General features: G+C 40.8%; 1 protein-coding gene across 1 annotated transcript in view; it reads right to left on the reverse strand.

Moving 5' to 3' along the window:
• LGR4 (leucine rich repeat containing G protein-coupled receptor 4) overlaps positions 1-20148 on the reverse strand; it is a 78502-nt gene that overhangs the window by 41065 nt on the left and 17289 nt on the right. Inside the window, exon 2 of the mRNA XM_069857466.1 lies at positions 3479-3550. Within this exon, the coding sequence (XP_069713567.1) occupies positions 3479-3550 (72 nt within the window). The remainder of the gene's footprint in view (positions 1-3478; positions 3551-20148) is intronic.

Genomic DNA, 20148 nt, shown 5'->3' on the forward strand with positions numbered 1-20148 from the left:
AACCTCCATTTTAAATGACTCTTTCTGCATCCTCTCCAGAAATGCACTGCATAAGACGCAGTTGTCTTCATAATACATCTAATTGCCTCCCATTTACACTCAATTAAATTCCACGATACTATTTTGCAATATTAATTAACTAAGTCTGTCAGGGGCTAATGGCCCCGAGCATTTGCAAATAGCAGAGGTAAAGAATAGTATGAAGAGGAAAGTGTCTGGGACTGTCTCCTGAATGAACTGCTACTTGAGTCCATGGTGGTGTGGGTACTTACCACATTCCCATTAAGTTTGTGGGAATTTCATTTGCTTTAGGCATGTAATTCTTGGGAAAAGTTCTAGATGGAAAAGTCACTTCTAGCTTAGACTTCAACATCCCTTTGCCTTAACTTGGTCTCTTTCTTTGGCATGAAGACCCACACCCAGCTTTCTGTGCAGAAAAAGCAACTCTGCTAGTGCCCGGCAGTCAGAATTTGGATCTGCTCAACTATAAATAAAAGCAGGAAGAATGTCTGAAAATCATCTTAGAATGGAGAGGGAAAACTGTGGTTGTACAGTGGGAAGTACAACAGTGTGAGTTTTTTCTGTCCAGAAACAGCAAAAATAAAGACTGAAAGGTTTCTGTACCCTGTCCTTTCCCATAGAGAAAAAAAGAATGGGCAGAATGAAGAAAATACACGTCATGCCTGGTGCCAGTCATTTCTATTAAAGAGGGAAGCTGCTTTTATTCGACTCTATTATATCCCGTTTAGGAAGAACGTGAACTGAAGCAAGGGAACCTGGAGCTGACTTGTGCACTGATGACCATAACCAGGTCTTTAAAGAAAAGGAAGAAACTTCCTCATTTCACTGCTGATGGGACTCAGCCAGAGCCCCAGCAAGCAGGCTTCAACTTCAAAGCAGGCCGCTGCTGCAAAACATTACTAACAACTCACAAGTCTCAGTTAATGGTTTTCAACTGAGAAGTACTGTCTACTTATGGGCCTCCTCTCATGCTTTCCTGTCTTTCTGCCTCCCTGATGGCTGTTGAATTGGAGAGTTTGTTTTTCATCTTTCTGGAGATTCTCCTACCTATACACATGCAGTTGTAGGAGGTAACTATGAGAAGTGTATTTTTTTTCCATTGTACTAATGTATTAGGATTGATTCAAATATATCCAAACATTTGGCAAGTACCATTTCTAATGAAAAGTTGTTGGGGTTTGGGTGTGTTTTTGTTTGGATTTTTTTGGTTTTGGGGTTGTTGTTTTCTTTCCTCAGAAGCTGCTTCAATACATCAAGCAAGCATGCTAGCAATGATTTAAAGCTTCTGGATGTTCACATACAATTCCAAGCTTAATGCTAGCCTATATTTTTGCAAACTGGAATTTAGAGGGACAATGAGGTACAAGTAGCAAATGGCTCTTAGGCAACAAAAGCACAATAGATGATGGCTGAAGGCTCTGCCTTTTCTCTTTACCTCCTGACACACCCCGAGGTTTATGGAAGTTACACAATATGCACACCCACCAGTTAGGTTTTATTGCTTAATTATTTATAAGGAAAAAATGAAGTCTCCCACAGTAATTTTAAAGTTGGAAAAACCAGAGTTGTTTTGGGTTTTCAACTTCAAGTGTCAAATATGACTGAAATTTCATATGAAAAATTTCACTTTTTCACATGTGAAATATGAAAAGAATTTGGAAAAAAAAAAGGACTACAAATATCTAACAAAACATACAGACATACAGCAGTACGTACTACAAAAGACACGGGATTGTTGGCTACTATACATTCTGAACGAAGCAAGCCTTCCCAGGCTTCTGATTTTATTTCTTTTTAAACTCACTACCCGTGCCATAGAGCTTTTATTAAATTGCACCAATTACACACATGCACCATCTGAAATCCTGGCAAATCTCTTTTCCTTCTTGAGGTATTCTCAACTACATTGCAAATTTAAGCAATACCTAAAATCAGAGGGAACAAACCAGAACTTGTTAAGCATGAAATAAGATATCACACACAATTCATCTGACATAAATAAGCCCAAATGCGCTTTACAACTGTACTGACCCGAGTCAAAACTGCCTAAGAACCAGAGAAAATGGAGTTATTTGAGTGTATTAGTAATGGTAGCTGCTACATTACCAGGATATGAGAGAGATCAAAACTGTAAGGAGAGGTGAAACACCTTATTAGACCAACTAGCTTGGCTGTGGTGCAAGGAAGGAAAACAGAGAGGCTTTCAGGAATGCAAGCCTTTTTTCAGAAGCTAGTGATCCATCTCTTATCAATTTCTCAATATCTTTGTTCCAGTAAGGTGCAGTGGTTTCACTGGTTATAGCAGATAACCAGAGTCAAAGGTTCTGGGCTTTATCTGCAGTCTTGCTATGGGGTTAATTTATCCTGTTGCCCTCTACAAATGGCTTTAATTCTTTGCTTCAGTTTCCTTGTCTGTAATGTCAGAAGAACGTTTCCCTACTTCATGAGGGCTTGTCTCTCTGGGGAAATGAGTTGCTCTTTCCCAAAGGTGCATTTATTGAAAAACCTCTCAGCACAGGATTCATAGTTCCAGTGTAGCCATAGTCACAAGTAAGGACAGCCTTATTTTGCATTCGAAATGCTACTTTTCCACTGAATTTGCTTTGCTACTGAAAGTTGAAAAGAAGCAAAGCAAATTGCAGTGGTTTTGTCTTATCTGTTGGTTACTGGAAGTTCTCAACGCTCTCTGGTAAAGGTTGAGCCATTACCCTCTCTTCATAGATAAGGAAACTAAGGCACAGCACAATCACTTGCCACATAACAGTACTTACTAAAACAGTAATTCAAAGTCAAAGCCTTCTGTTTATTGACCCTGAAACTCAATGTAATCCAGGGCTATGCTGTAAAAAGGTGCTTCAACATTGCAAAGACTTCAGGTTCAGCAAAACATGGGACAAACGAGCCTTAACGCAGCCTGAGGATTCAGAATCACCTAAGTAACACCTAAAGAAAAGCTGAAAAGATAGTGGGACAAGAGGGAGATGGGAACTGAAGAAAATTTCTGCCAGAGACTAAGGACAAGAAACCCTGTACCACAGAACATGAATTTCAGATGCAGATCAGGATGGGCTTGCAAATGCTGCATCTGCAGCCTCCAGGGGAAATGGGAGCAAGCTGCTCAGTAAGTGAAATAACTTATATTTTATGGAATTTATGCAACAGCTATACCATAGCTTCTTTGGAAACAATGATAATTACACACTTCTTAGGTTATCTGTGGATAGCGCTGTAATTAGTATGCGTCATCACTCTAGCCATGATTAAAATAATTACCATAAAAAGTCCCTTGTAAGTAGCATTTACTGTTCCGGTTTCCAAACACGTACAGGATTCTTTTTAAAAAATATAATTGCTTTCTCTGTTTGCAGCTCAACTCAACACTATTTCCCCACACACCTTCAACTTCACATAGCCATCTGATGCTGCAGCAAAACTTTAACATGTGTGAAATACTTACAGCTCTTCCAAGTAGGGGAAGTTCTTGAATGCATCCTCTGGTAGCCTTGTGATGTTATTCATGCTGATATCACTGGAGAAGAAAAAATACAGATTTATCAATAGACAGCAAGGGATTTTTAGACTCTAGGAAAAGGAGGTGAAAAAGAAAGCCTAATGAGATGGTATGATAACAGAAAAAAATATTTTGGCCTCACACAGTAATATCTCCTAGAAAGAAATTTGCTTGCTAAACTTTCAAAGCACAGTAATTTGAGAATCCAGTTGCAGCAAAGACCTACACAATAGAAAGCTGATATAAAAAGGTTTTCTCATGCCTGTAAGCAAAAAAAAAAAAATACTGTGGAACTACAGGGTATGCACGTATGGAAAAGGCTCTACAGTCCTGTTATCCACATTAGTAATATTTACCAACTTATACATGCACACAATTTTAACAGAGATCATTAAGGCAGCTCTAAAACCACAGCACATGAAAAAATAATAATAATAAAAAAAGACTGTGACCACCCACCACGCAGATTTTCATCCCACAATGTCTTTAAAAAAAGAAGAATACATCCATTGGGACTTAATAAGGAGCTTCTGGCAAACGTGGCTTCTGGAACAACTGACAAGAATAGCAGAAACATGTCCCAGCTCCACCACAGTAATTTTTTTTTCTACAAAACCTATATAAGTCCTCGAGGTAATAGTTTTAAACAGATTTCATTCTCAATCCATAAGCAGAGACAGGCCGGCAGCAAGTGCTTACATGACAGGCATGCAGGCCTGTTCAGCTTTTTTCTTCCTGAAGGAGCAGTAAGTAGCAAACTTGGTGCCATCACCTCAGTTCACACCTACATAACCATCACAGATAATCCAGTCCTAAAGCAAGTCATTACTCAATGTGAGTAAAAGTAGCATGAAAACGATTCAGTTTGATAATTAAACTAATAACTACCTAACAATTCATGATATAACCCAAGTTCTTACTTTCCACTTGGTTACTGCTTTTATATATATGTGTGTGTGCGTATATATAGACACACATATACATACATATAGATATACACAAAACATATACATATAGATATACACAAACATATACATATATATAGTAGTTTTAGGAGCAAATCAGTGAGATTCATTAGCACAGCCCTCCCAGCTTCCCTCTGGTTGCTGCCTTCCACACGTTGTTGTCTAGCATGTATGTGCCCCCCATGTATTTTGGGTAAAAAGCAAACAACCAAAACCAAACCACCCTTTCCATCTCATTGGTAGTCAACAAGCACCACTGCTGCATGAAGACCTGACCTAAAAACCTCTATCTGCTCCTGGGACAGACATTCACAGCCCATCCATTAGCAACAAGTGCCATTCAAACCTTTGCCTCAGCTGGAATTATCACCTCTTCTGCCGAGGCAGAGAAAGGTTCATGTAGACTCTTCCTGCTATACTGAAAGAGCACAAAACCCCACAGAACAATTTTGTAGCAGCAAAACCAGTCCCCTTGAGAAACTCAGGTTTTACAAGGGAAGCAAGGTGCACATGGAGGAGTTGGTGCTGCTTCTTCCATGATGTGATAAATCAAATGCCACATCAGTGCCATACAACTGACCAAAAAAGTTGCTGCAGCTAATTAAACCACTTCCTGCAAAAAGCTTCTACATTATTCCTCCAGTAGCCAGACCGTAACGTCTAACATAGCTCATTAAAAAAAGTCTCCTTATTTACACAGACAACAGGACGCACTATATAAGAAAACCCACAGTTAGTGCAGTTGACAATGTCAACTGATGTCAGTGAATTTACGTTGAGATTGACAAGCATCTGGCAACTGGCCTGCTGCTCCCAACTGAGCAGCATGAGTAACCAGCCGCCACCGATGTGAGCAGTGCACTCCTGCATTAAATCTAGATGCAACCGTTTGTTTAAATTAAATGTTTCTTAAATAGCAGGCCAGAATTCCAATTCTCATACCTCAGTGTACACCAAAAGAGTTATTCCTCAGCACCTGTTGGGAGTATCCTAATGTAACTCAAGAGCAATGGAGATCAAAATAAGGTTCAGCACATAAAAAAACAAACCAAATTTTGAGAGACCAAGAGAAAGAGTTGAACTGGAGATGATTTATTGCTGAACTCTACAGCCCACGTGCTTTAAGAGGTGCTTTGTGTCTCAGCAACAGCTTGGGTACCGTGAGATGCTGCAGTTGCTGCAGGAGGGATTTTCCTTCTTGCGCAGGAAAGGAAATAAAAGTCTCAAATACATGAATCGTCAGCTGTTTGCTCCACAGGAGACTGCAACTTTTATTCTCCCTACCCCCCCATATACATTTTTCAAATTGTCATGAATACACAGGTTTCACACACCAGGCTACTCCCTTCCTTACCAGAGGACTATACATCCCCTTCTAGCATCGACTTGGAAGCAATTATGAACAAGGCAGAAGGGGGTAGAGACTCTATGTGAATCCTAAGAAATAGTAACCTGCACAAGAAAATGCACCACTCTCTCAAAAGGCTCTCCAGATGATATAAAGCCCTACTGTTGCGTATACCATATTAAATGGTGCTAGTAAAACTAAGTCTACAGTATGTATAATCATAAGGCACTTTATGACATTGCTTTCTCTAGGATTTTGACTGCAACCACATTTGTTGCACTCTGAAACAGCTCTTTGGAACAGAAAGTAGTAGTCTTGAAGTTTCCAGAACTACAAATGCCTAATTTTCAGAAGTGTCATATGCAAACCATAAACTAAGTCAGTGGAAACCATGTAGACATAGAGCATGGCTGACATCCAATTTCTACGTAATTTTTGCTTTCTCTGGGATCTGAAATTAGCAAAGAATGTTTTTCGCCCGTAGCTCCAAGACATAGCATCTACGATTTTAATAAAGGGAGTAGACTTCTTGGATGTAAGTGCAAACCAGAACACCTTAATAATGAAGATTTGAGAAGCATTATCAATATCCACAAATGCTACTTAAGATTCATTTTCAGCAAAACTGCATTTATAGGAATAAACAGGCACAAAGAGGTACTGCAATACCTTCTTTAGAATATCCTCAGTATAAGGGGATATTATTTGCTGGTAACAAAATATTACATATTTCACAAGCTTCAATGCGAGAATTTATAAAAACTATCAGCAAACACCCATACCATTAATATTAGATGACTTAGAGAGTGGCTAAAAGGTTTGCCTAGTTAATTTGGAAGATTCTTTTAGTAATCCATGCTTTACAGAAGAATTACAACAAAAAATGGATCAGCATCATATATGATGACAAAATAATGGCAAAGATTGCCCCCAAAAGAGTACCTCCCAGAACAAAAAGAGTCCTTGCCAAGTTTCTACTGTTCTTTCAGCTGATTTTCATTTTACTATTCACAGTATTCCAAAAAAACAAATCAGTCTATGAAGAATCAAGAAGACTGCCCATGCAATAAAGACAAAATATTAGTACGCTTGGATACGTCAAAGAAATCTCCACTGAGAAGCTTCCCTACTGCATGTGTTCCTCCACCTCTACCGGAAAGAACTCAGGCCTGTGAGTCTAGAGCTCATCTGCGGTCCTAACATAGAAAATAGAGCTCTAAGAATGAACAAAACGAATACCCAAGAGTACTTCCCCAACTTCTAGCACCATCCATGGAATGATGCTATCACACAACAGAAGGATCACATCAGCAGTTGCCTAATTTCAGCAGGACTATGTTGAAGAACCCATTCTGGACTGGGATATTATATCCTGACATACGTCTCCTAAAAGCAGAAAAACATTGACAAACCTTTCAATCACCACCAAAAAAACCCCTCAGAACACAACAATCAAAACACCAAAGAACCCAAACACCTGGCCTAAAATTTACTGGTGCACTTAAGTTCAGACTCTGTATCTGAAAGGCTTATCTTAAATCTCTTGTTCTTTCATTACTTTGCAGTACCATCTGTTAGCCGAGCAACCTACAATTCTGTCCTGTCGTTAAACTTAGCCCCATGTTTACATCTGAGATGTTAACCCTGGTAAGTGCAAGCTGGACACAACAGCTTTAAGAGGGAAATGATGAGGACAGGAATGCCCTGGTTGTCTGGGGGGGGGGTTGGTTTTGGTGGGGTTTTTTTGGTTGGTTTTTTTTTTTTACACTGTAGATTCATCAGGAAAATGAATGAGAATCCAAGTAGACCTAAACTTTCCAGCAGTTAGCCATTAACCCAGCTTATCTGTGCTAAGCAGCCAGGCTGAATCCTCGCTTGCTAACCGACTTCAACCTAGGCAGGTCAGGGCGTGATCAGGCAAGGAGCTGGCATCGAAACTAAAATGATGAGCAGCCGAAGGTGGTAACCTCTTTAGCAAGAAGAGGCTGCATCTCAGGGATAACATGAATCACAGCCTTGTAGTCACAATTAGTTTCGCCATTTCAGGCAGGAGAGATGCAACGCCAGAATATAAACACAACCATGCTCCCTCTTACAGTGCTCTTGCTGCCGTGCCTGCAGTTTTGAACAATAAATAAGGCTCACACACTTGGTCAGAAGTTTTGTCCTTCTTCCAGGAAGGTATCACAGAAAAAGAAAAAAAAAAAACCCAAAAAAAGCAAAACAACTAAAACAAGCAGCTTGAAGAAACCCACTGAAAGTTTTACTTCACCATCTCAGGTACTTCAGGGACTAATTCTTACAGGCCAAAGGTGAAAAATCAAGCCACAGTACTCCAACAGTTGTTTGCTGTCTTCAGTCTGCTTGAGTAGATACTTTCAGGTTATTCTGAGCATCACTTTAATCTTCACTGCCACCTTAGTTTGGCAAGGTCCCTTTTTAGGTTCACCTAACACAGAAACATGTGCCTAAAAAAACACTTGTACACATATTATACATATACAAACCAGCAAGAACACCAAGAACTCTGAAAACCTCCCTGTGTTGAAAAGAGGCATCAAATATGATAAAATAACTTAGGAGAAGAAAGTACTTTTGCTGGACACAGTAAAAACACACTGCACTTCATCTGCTCTCTGCATAAAACAAGATTTAAACTATCCTGAGAGCAACAAAGCAACCAGCAGTGGAGATTTCAGAAACCTGAACTAGGCAATACAATACAGTTCAGACTTCTTTTATTATACACCTCCTGTGCAAGAATTCCAGTTCTTGATGGAAAGTTTCAGTTGTTTGTTTGTTGAGAGTTATTTTAAGGACTAACCAAAGCACTAACCAAAGTCAAGCTTCTCCAGGCTTCAGGATGACCAGAAATAGTTCATATCTTGAATAGCAATTTACTAATTCTCTCACTGTTTAAAAACAGAAACTCTTACTTATCTTTAGAAGGTGGTTTCAGTCACACCTTACATCAGTGGTACCATGCACAAGAGAATTTGATAAAACACACAGCACCTCACAGCATCTCCTGCAGGACACAGATTGCTTTCTCCCTCAATTTCAAGTTCTGTCTCTACCACAGAAGTAGCCTGACTCTTGTTAGATTTATCCTTAACATCTTTCTTACCCATTGCCAGAGCAGGAATCTGATTAGACAGGGAAGCTGACTAGAGACTATGGAAACGGAGGAAGGGGACAATAATTTCTGCATGAGAAAAAAAGCTGCAACTGCAAAGAGGGACCACAAAACTTTGACTTTCTCCTCAGTCAAAAGGTGCACAAATTTTAGGAAAATAAATTTTCCTCACCACCCAGCTCTGGTGTGCTGGCATGTCTCCCAAAACTCACAGGAGAGGCGGCTGCTGCTAGGCTTTCTATCCTGCACTGCAGCCTCTGCTATCAAACTTGGATCTGCACTGAATTGGGGGCATATGCACCTTCCCACCACATTCACGTTCTGCACATGCTAGCAACCTAAAATACTCCACTTTATGAACAGTCCTTAAGCCAGAAAGACATGAAATATCTAGTTACAGAAAAGGAAAATTACATCTCAGTCAAACCCAACTGAGATTAGCTGCTTAAAAAAGAAAAATCAAATTACTCTCTGGTGCTCCCCATCACTTCATTAATAGCTAACTTCTTTTTGGCTGTCCACCTAATCTCTATCTTTTGTGAAGTTTAGAAGGGAAGAGACAGAGGGGGGGAGAGAAGGAGAGAAGGAGGGAGAGAGAGGGAAGCAGAGAGAGAGGAGTGTTTGTTGAAGGAAAGATCATGTTTCAACAAGGCACCTTTAAAATCCTATAAAATACTCCCTCTGAGCAAGCTTAACCTGTTTGCTGATAGATAATAGCATGTAATACTGTAGGCTCCATTCAGTCTTTTCCAAGGTCTGGGCCCTCTGCCACAAAGTTATTTAATTATAACACTTATAAAATTAATTAGGCAGAGCTATCTGTATTTGAATAAAGCCCTCCTACCTACTTGTACAAAACTATTAGGTAAAAGGTCTCAATTCTATGCAAAATTCCCCAAGTAGTAACTCTCATCTAGCTTCAGTAATCCTAGGAAAAGCTGGAACTCTTAATATTTTTAGAAACTACATTAAAAAAGCCAGACTTGCAAGTGCAAGTCAACATGAGGCTAGAAAACACTCAGCAAATACGAGCCACCCATTCCCACTGGGACCACTGATAAGTGGAGAACATCCCAATTACATTAACATCAGTGAAGATCAAGAAGACAAAGCAACAGATATTTTTCTTAGTATACAAGATCAACAAATCTTTGCCTATTATCCAGAAAAAAGGGGCAGAAGTATGTGTAGCTGCACAGTGACAGTCAGCTCTTAGAATTCAGTCCAAATCACACCTGCATTAACCAGGAGAAATGCCTAGTGTGCGGCAGCAGGGAGAGGCAGGGGAGCTGGAGCAGAGGGTGGGCAACGGGGGGACGAGAAATCAGAGAAACTCAGGTTAGACCAATTCAAGTTGTACTGCGGTGTCATGGTCTTGAAACAAATTTGGTGCTGAATTTGAAGGAAAACTCTCACATGATGAAAACCAATGTAATTTTCAACTAAATCACACGCCTCAGCAGGTGTCCCCGTGGAGACCAGGAGCTGAATTTCATCCCTACTTTATAGCTCGTTCCTTCAGGATGAAGGTAAAATCACTGAAGGAATGGCATCAATAAATCAGCACATTCATACTGTCCCATGTCCTAATCATATTCAGAACGTAATGCAAGCATAGAAAGTGTAGAGGGTCAGCAAGGAAGCTTTAATTAAATTAATTCAATGAAAAAGAAGTTTGGGATATTTTTTGTTTTACCGTATCTTCCTGGTAACAAGGTGTGAACAATTCTCTTCCAGAAGCACCACTTCACAACTACTGCCTTGACCCATAACTGCCTGCACTGTGAATCCAATGAATGCAGCTACAGTTCAAGGATACACGTCACATGCTGACATGCCAACCACAATAGCTACCAATCATGAACAGAAGGAAAACAAATATCAGGCAAAGGAAAGATGATGTTTACAGAAGAGCCTACACTTAGAAAGTGCTTGAGTTCTAAAAAAACCCCATAAAGTAATATGCTGAGCAATTATTTTTTTTACCTTTTACATACTACCTTCAGCTATTACCGAAAGGTTTGGCCACCTTGGCCTATTCTAGTATCTAAAACGTATGTGGTAATAATACGTTAAGACTGGTATTGCATTTAAAACTTACATTCTCCCAATCTCGGACAAGGTCACACTACCACCAGTGCCCATCTCCTAGTCGGAAGGACCCTGCTTGAAGGCACCTCTGGGTGTGCCAACAACCAGGACTCTGCAGCATCAACTACCCCATAACTTCCCACCCTTACTGTCGAGACCTAACACGTTTTCCTCCTTCCAATCTTCATCTATTTTAACACAGACAAAACTGGTAAAGATAAAATGAAACAGAAGAGCTGAAACCAGTTTGTACATTATTGTAGATTTTTCTGCTTGCGATTCTATCTCTCCCCAACAACCTTAAACACAGTCCTACTGCCTCTGACATGATCACACTGACCTCCAACATCTAAAAAGCATAGAAACCTGTTCTGTACTCACAGCCCATTCTGCAGTCACAAAAAGCCTATCAGCCATGCCATTTTTTTCATTTATGAGCATGTTTTCTTTTCCACTTCTTCAAGGAAACATTCTTGTAAGAAAGGAAATAACCAAATACTTAAAGCCTTAGTCAACATCTGCTGTGACTGGCTAAACAAGACACAGGTTGCATTCCCACCCAGCAAATACACTTGCCATTTTCTAAGTACCTATGCTATCTCTCTAACGAGCACAACATCTTATCACCTGCTGTTTGTATTGCAACAAGAAGCTAAGGGCCCTAGTTCAACATGTCAACGGGATTGGCGCTGTACAAACACGCAGTCGAGACACTCCTCACCTAGAGTAGTTTGAGGCTTAACTGGACAAGACTAACAGCATGGGAGGGAAAACAGGCAAGCAAAGGTGAAGTAACCTGCCCAAAGTCACCAGCAGAGCCTGCAGCCCCCTCTGCCCACTGCTGCTCTTGCGTCCTATGCCCAGCTACTACCCATCCTTACCAAAACAAATAACTTACTTCTATTTTTCCTTGGTTTGTTTTTGATTTTTTGTTTTGTTTGGGTTTTGTTTTTTGAAAGGAAACAGGACAGGGGATTGCTCCAACAGTTACTCCTTTGTGTACGTTCACACCATTTGGCAGTGACAGAAAGAAATTATGCTCTAATAGCTATGCAGGGAGTTTATATGCAATGTTTCCACCCACTTCTCTGTGCCTCAAACTAACTGGAACATTTGCACGACCGCTTAACCTGCTTTTCCATGGAAACAATCAAAACCCAGACTATCCACCAACCCCGACTCTTCAAGGGGACCGAGATATTGAGGACCTATTGGAAATGGGGTAGTGAAGCCCTTTTTCAGTAGAAATACTTATAAAAAACACATAAATCTTGTTGATCCCAGTAATCCTTTAGAATTTTGCTGAAGCAGGATCTACGACATTTTCACTGACAGCCACAGAAAGGCTAAAAAATTTCAGACAGGTCTGTTCCTGCAAGAGATGCAAGATCCCCTTCTTCCCCCACCATATTTGTAAGTTATTTCTCCTGCCTCCTCCTTCCCATGTCACATGAACCTGCGGGTTGTTTTTTTTTCTTCCAACACGATGTCTTAGCTTTCTTTCAGACACAGTAACTAGCTCTAATGTACCCTATTCATGTGCCAATCAAGCCATCATCAAGATCTTAGAGAGAACAATACTTGTATGCAAAGACCTATTTTGAACTGGTATTTGAGTCACTGCAGGCCAGCCATTAAGCAATCACACATACGGTTAATGGCCTATGTTGACACATGGTGGGGAATTGACCCAGAAAAAAATTCCACTGCATTATTATGAAAGAGATCGTATCCTGGAATGGGAATATAGTGCAAGTTAACATGCTTTTCGGTTAATTTTTAAGAGCCACACATTTGGTGCGGATTACAGGCTGAAGGAAGGGCTTATTGTAAATTGAAGGAGGAAACAAAATGTCTTTCAGTGCAAGAACATTTCCCTTACATAGTCGGAGATTATTTACAGAGAGCAAAATTACGCATTATTCATGGTTTTATAATTACTTACTCTCCAGAATACAGTAAGGCAAGGGAATCGAGTACAATAAAAATCAAGCCATGAGTGTGACAGACATGTTAGTCAAGCAGGGTGAGGGCAAACCTGTGCCGAGATACTTCTATACCTCTGGGTATCTAACAGAAAATGCAAAGAAACGAAATTGCAAAACCATGAGGAAGTCCATGGACAAACTGAGTGGGAACTCCTATCACCCACACCCCCGATCTGTAACCAAACTCCCAAGTCCTGCTAGTACCCAAAGCCCGGGTCGGGAAGCTCTCAGCGGTTACACCAAAGCTACTCTCTGACATGTCTAAGAAGTAACATGGTTTTCCCAGACTCCAAGAGTAACTCCAGACCAAAACATCATAAAAGACATTATAAGTATTCGGTGATAAACCCCCTCAGATCCACAGCTGCTTGAGGTAACACAGACTACAGGAGGGCTTCAGGAGAACAGCAGAGCAGCTAAAATATGTAAAGACCAACAGTTTTCAAAGGACCACTACGAAGCATCTTTGCCAGTCAGGCATGGCAGTTGCTGAGAGGGATCAAATCTAAGCAATGTAATCATTCTATGCCAACTGCATATCTTCTGTACTTCATCCAGCTGGTTTCCCGTCTCCAGACAGCACGGCTTGGGGCTACATGCAAAACTAAGGCAAGTTGTACACCTGGCAGTGGAACCTTGGGGTGCAAAGCATTAAAAATGCTGTCCCCTCCTATTAGTGATACTTTTGTATTTCACTGACATCTTCCAGATATGGGAAACTTTGAGGAACACTTTAATACCTTCCTCTCCTTTAACAGCAGTTCCAGTAAACTGTCTGGAATAACAATTATCCAGGTAAGAGGCTTGAACCTGGCATCATGTTAGCCCAAACACATATGACTAAACCATTCATTACAGTCACAATTGTGAGCAAGACTTGAGATTATTGGTAAAAGCCAGTAAAGGTAAAGAGAAGGTTATTTTTTTTAATCCACAGATCTCCACACATAAAGGGAAAAAGAGAACACATCAACTGATTACATGCTTGAAGCTTCAGCCTACTACACCCACCACAATGTAGCTTGCACCATGTGTTATCTTTCTGACAAAGAGAATTGGCTTCTACTCCCACTGCTTTCCACCTCCACAATTTGGGCAGCCTGCTGTAATCAGATCACTATAATAATCTGAATTTAAACAAACTTTTTTACTTTAAAAAAGAAAAATCAGATGGGATTAGCTGTCCTGTATGTAACATGGCCTCATAGTAAGCTGTATCGGCATGACTATGGGTCAGCAAACTGCAGCGTAGCAGGAAGGAGAAAAGGTACTGAAGGGGACAACGGAAATGTCACACCACAAGAAAATAAAACATGTAGCTACGCCTTCAATTAAATTGACACCAACCAGGTTCCTTCAAGGAGTTTCACAGAAAGGTATTTGTCCTGCTTAAAGTAAATAAAGTTTATTACTATGTTTTTAACCAAGTTAAAATAGGACAGGATTGCCAAGTGCAACAATTGTCCTCACCATCATGGAGTCATCTTGAACCAATCAACCACAAAGGTAACTATGCCATTTTTAAATGACTTTATAGCTTTGAGTTGTCTTTAATGAGTTAAGTCAGCCACAGGTTAGAGATATATCCAAGTTTTGACTTAAAGCACGTATTGCTAAACCTGACACAAACGCATCACGCATGACCAAGCCAAGGTGTTGCTCATTACTATTGAGGAAGTTCTCATGCATTTTTCCCTTATCAAAAACTTCTGTGAACAACCATTACTCTAATACCAGGAACATCACCATGCTATGTAATCAAACCAGTTTAATGACATCTGGGTTCCCCAGTCTCAGGTCTTTGCTGCACACCTACTAGGCACGTTTTGTTCCATTTAACAGCTTCAAGGGCAATTCCATAAAACTTAAACTGCCTCAACAGGAGCCACATTCACCCTTTGGACTCCAAGGACACCACATCTCACTCCACCTAGCAACACAGTATTTGCTACAACAAACATTTCACACCAAAAGCTCCCCATTACAACTCCGGACACAGACCCATGAGGTTCAGTTCCTTGCCCTAGCACAGTCTTATTTTGTGGGTTTGGATAGGTTGCTTCCCCTTCTCAAACCCCAGGTTCAAAGGAGAACAATCCTTCCTGCATCTGAGAGGAAGGAGGAGGGTAAAGCTGCTGAAGTTTCTGAGCTGCCCAGGCAGAACCCAGCAAAGAAATCTGTTTGCACCGATAGAAAAGCAGTGCTATCATTACACAGAAGTATTCATATATATAAAAAAAAATCTTCTGTTGCATTTTCAGTGTGGTTTTGCACTTGCAAAAAGAGAACACAACAGCTACAAATCTAATTTCACACAAATGTCAACTTTATTAACTGTAAGTACTTTGAATTTTATTCATTTTCTTCTGGTTTATTTTGGTCTCCCAGCCTGCCCCACCTAATGTTTAGAAAGCAACCAGAGCCTCAAAAGCCTGGAAAAGCCCTACATTTTTTGGAGGTTAAAAGCAAAAAAAAAAAAAAAAGCAAAACAAAACTGGTGCATGAACACACTCACTAATACAATGAAGCCAGAAGACAAAATGTAAACATTTCAATCAGTCCAAACCTACATACAACAGAGCTTGAGCATTTAAGAATTTTCCAGTTATTTTTAACTGTAACTCAGATGTAACTAAAAATTACTTCTGGAAAAAAGAATCTTTTTCTGAAACACAGCACTATAATTACCTATACACTGTGGGAAAACTAAAAGCACACAGTACAACTTTCTAGTGTCAAAATAGATCTCAGGGCAGCACCTGGAATGGCCTTTATAGAACCAAACAAGCTTTTACATAGCAATTTTCAAGGTATCCTAAAGTAGCTGCCGAAGCACAAGCAGTTTTGATAAGGTGTAAAACTTAGGTTTTAGAAAATTCTTGATCATCAGTAATAGCACAATACCTCAACAGAAGACTTATTTCCACTTGACAGTATTTGAAGGGTTGAAGTCTGCTTGAAGTCTTCTATAGTTTCCTGTGTGGCAGTGTTCGTGCATACTAACGTACAACCCTTGCGTTTCACTCATGAAACAAGTACCTTCAACAAATGGTAAAGTAAGGGCTGCTGCCTATTGACAAGATGACCAGCTAAACACAAGAATCCAAACAACCTCACTCGCTTTGTATGAGCTTCCCATCCTTTTGGGTTATACTGCTTTCAGCTACATTCCTCTTTTTGATTTGAAATGTATGGCCGAGATCCTTACGTGCATCAAGACACAGGCTGAGCATCCACTTTACCTTCCAGTGAACTTAAGACACAAATCAAAACGAAAGCTACACAAAACATCTGCCAAGAAGTTCTTAAAGAAGAGCTACAGGTTCAGCTTCTACTGCAACAGTACAGGACTGAACAAGGGACATTAAGTAAGTATATTAATTCAATTTTACTTTTTATTGTATAACAACAGCATCAGGAATCAGTTCGTTCTTATCTGACTTACCACAGAACTAATTATTCCAAGAAGCAAAGCTTCATGAATGCTTTGCCTTGTGGAAAAACACAACTCTTTCCTCAGCGGTCAAAGTTGTGTAGCCTTTATTTCCACATATCCCCAACCTGCATTTGCTGCCATCATAAAGCAACACGATAAGCATCAATGTTCAGGATCTAGAGACAGCAGCACCTATGGTGCTCCTGTATATAACAGTGCGTTTTCTCCCCCGAAGTCTGCAGCAAAAACTAGCTACTGCTACAAGCACTTGGGGAAGAACAGAAAAAAAGGGACAAGTCATTACTGCTTTCCAAGCCTGGCCACCAACATCTCTCCGAGAAGACAGACTAGTTCTACTTCTGCAAGTAACCCTCAGACAAAGCCTCCTCTCCCAGCCTCCTGCTAGACAAAGCAGGGTCCTTTGCTGGACCATCAGATTGCAGGACACTGCTTTCCCAAGACACAGAGGCACATCCTCTGATGGCTCAAGATCCTCAAGCAAGGCTGCCCGTACCACCCTAAGCCCAAGAGGGACACAACCAACTCCAATCAATGTGGACTGGCAATATAGTAGGAACTGGCATGAGCAGTCACATCTGGAGGCAACAAGCCATCCAGTAAAAACAAAATCAGTAAAGGAAAACAATCAGTTTGGATGAAGAGAAAACAACTGAAAGCACAGTAACTCCTCTGTACACACCAAGAGATGAAGGAACGTCCTCATAGCAGTTCCATCTCCAAAGGTCAGAAGACAGAAGGAGACTCTCCTTTCATCTGCAGCAGAGAGCCAAGCAAGATGAGGAATATCACCTTTTTCCCTTCTTTTGTGTACTATTATTATGAACTATGCCTAAATGCAGATATTAGATGGCTTTGCAAAGAGGGCACCACAAGCAACCTGCCACAACCACTGACAGGCCTCCTGTGCACCCAACGTGCTGAGAAATCTCTGAGCACAACAAACTACAATGGATCAACACCGACCAAGACATGGGTCCTCGCCCAAAATTTGCCCCAGACTGGAGATTTCTCCAGAATCAAAACAGTTGGTGACCCTGTTTTTTCATCAACCAAGTATTTTCAAATATTTAAACTACAAGAGGCTCAAACAAAGAAAATACACGGGGGGGGGGGGGGGGGAGGAAAGGAATAAATTTTAAGTTATAAAAGCAAGAGTGGTGGGAAGAGATCTTATAATGTACTGTACCAACCAACAGAGATGCGGGAGAAGAAGGGGCGAGTTTCAGGCACAGAGACACTTGCTGAGGTCCCTAATAGCATGCAGACATTTATTTTGCTGTTCTAGGACTTCCTGCTAACCTGCAGAGGTTGTCACTACAGCACACAAAGCAGCCAGCACAGCCTGAGCTGGCAGCTGTAAGAGGGTTAATGCACACTGCACAGCAATTAGAAAAATCTTATAGTTAAAATAAACTGCAATTGCAAAGATTAAGAAAAAAAATGAGGAGAAAAAGAAACCCAAAAAACCTCACTCTCTCACACACCCAGAGAAAAAGCCAAGTACACTGTTAGCGTGGGGAATCCAGCCCTTTACACATTCCCATTCCACGCCAGCATATTCACAGCAGTTTTCAATAAACATCTACACAAGTCACGGGAGGGGGGGGAGGGAGGGGGAATCTGTTTTCTTTCATACAATTCCACAAAAATAACTGTCATCACAACCGTCCTTGTGGCAGAAAAGTCCATATTTGCCTGCAGTGAAATCCGTCTGCAGCTGCCCTGTGGAAAAGACAGCCAATAATTGGCTTCTTTCACCTCTGTTAACCACGAACAAAAGTGTCATTCAGCTCCCAAATGGACAGAAGGCACCAATGGATGGTCAGCTCGCTGAGCCAATGGGCTGGAATAACAATAACCCTGTAGCATTTTCTTTTTCCTTTTGTTTAGTCTTTCAAAGCCCTTAATTAAGACCCTCACAAAGCACCCCTACAGGCTTCTTTCAATGAGGCATTACACGCCTGTTTTCTTGTATTTAAGGAAGAAAAGTAACAGGGATTTCTGAAACACATTAAGAAGTACACACAGTTTCCATGTATTCACAACTGAAATACTGTTACATTTTTGCCTTTAAATATTATCATCAATAAAAAGAAGTTCAAGCTTTCCTTGCCCACCCTTTGCTGTACATCCCTTGCTACCAGAAAAATAGAAAACACAGGGGGTCACAAATCTGGCTCAACTGCAACAGCCTGTCCAAATCCATCGCCAGCCAGCAGCTCCCAAAACGAAGGCAAGTGGAACAAGGCGTGTTGATGAAACATCCCTGGGCATCCTGAAGCAGACAGCTGAGAAAGGGCCGGGTAGCACAGGGAACTAATTTGTTGAGACTGCATATGACGCACCGGCATTGTCTGGAAATCAGAGGTTGTGAAGGCGAAGGGACATACCCTGCTGGGTTTAGTGGCCTCGCATACAATCAAGTATCTGCTAGCATTTAATATACGTGAAGGTAATCTGTACTCCATTATTTACGACCAAAGTGACGTAATACCAATGTTTGTGTCTTAAACAGGACATATGAGGTCTACCTCTGCTTTTCAGCAGTGTAGGCAGTCTCTGCTTAACAGAAACGCTATAGAAAGCTGCAATATTAGAGCCAACCACAGCAGCTCTTGAAGGATTTCTCTCCCAGCCACAAATAGGAAATTGAACAGTTTTTAAGGAAACACCATTGAAATACCATCTCCGCTGGTTCAGCCTCACTTGGGGTACCTGCACGTCTGTCCCTCTCTTCCTTCAACCCAGTCAAGCAGCAGGCAACTGCGGCCGGAGGTTTTCGTGGGCACCTGTGTGTGGAGTGAAGCAGGGAGCAACAAAGCCATCAACCCGCTGCCATCTCCCCGCTGTCTGGCAATGTCCTTGTCTTGTGAGAAGTGGCACATGGGTGGCTTCCTTGCAGGAGAACAGCCCAGCCACAGAAGGTGCCGCCAAAAACTACCAAAAATCACTACTGGAGTGTATTTTTCACATGAAAGAACTACAGGCTGAGACTGTGGTAATCTCCAAAATGCTCCTTCCCCTGCAAGGAAAGGGGAATAGCCTTTTGATGATGGGCAGCAACCCCACACAACATGAGGAAGGAATGAAACAAAGACATTTTTATTAAGACACCAATCTGAGCTAACATAAGCAGCAATGGTTTAAAATACTCCTCTCTATCTACGTGTCCAGCAGGCACTCTTCAACAAGCACCACTTACTGTAAAGACTGCATACATCCAGTCAAAATGCAACTGGGTATTAATCAGCTCAGACCTTTCTTTAATTATTTCTTTTTTTTAAAAAAAAAAGAAAAATGCAAAAAAAGCTGCTGGTACCTATACTCACATAGTCAAGGAAGTAACCTGCCTTTCAGGAATGGTAATCTAGCAGCAATGTTCAGTGATTTTGCTTTTCAAAAATCAGGCTCCCTATTCAAGTATTATACACCAAATCTCTTCTAGCTGTACCTTAGACCGCTAAATGATGGCCTCAACAAATAATACATGGCTATTACCTATCCTACATGGTGTTATGGCTTTCTCCTATTACAAGGAAACACAATACAACTGTACTAAAAGAAAAAAAAAAAAAGACAACATCTGTAGGACTCTGTTTTGAAGGTCTGACTCCAAAAACATGTTTTTGGA

This window comes from Phaenicophaeus curvirostris, chromosome 5, assembly GCF_032191515.1.
Source record: "Phaenicophaeus curvirostris isolate KB17595 chromosome 5, BPBGC_Pcur_1.0, whole genome shotgun sequence".
NCBI classification, from domain to species: domain Eukaryota; kingdom Metazoa; phylum Chordata; class Aves; order Cuculiformes; family Cuculidae; genus Phaenicophaeus; species Phaenicophaeus curvirostris.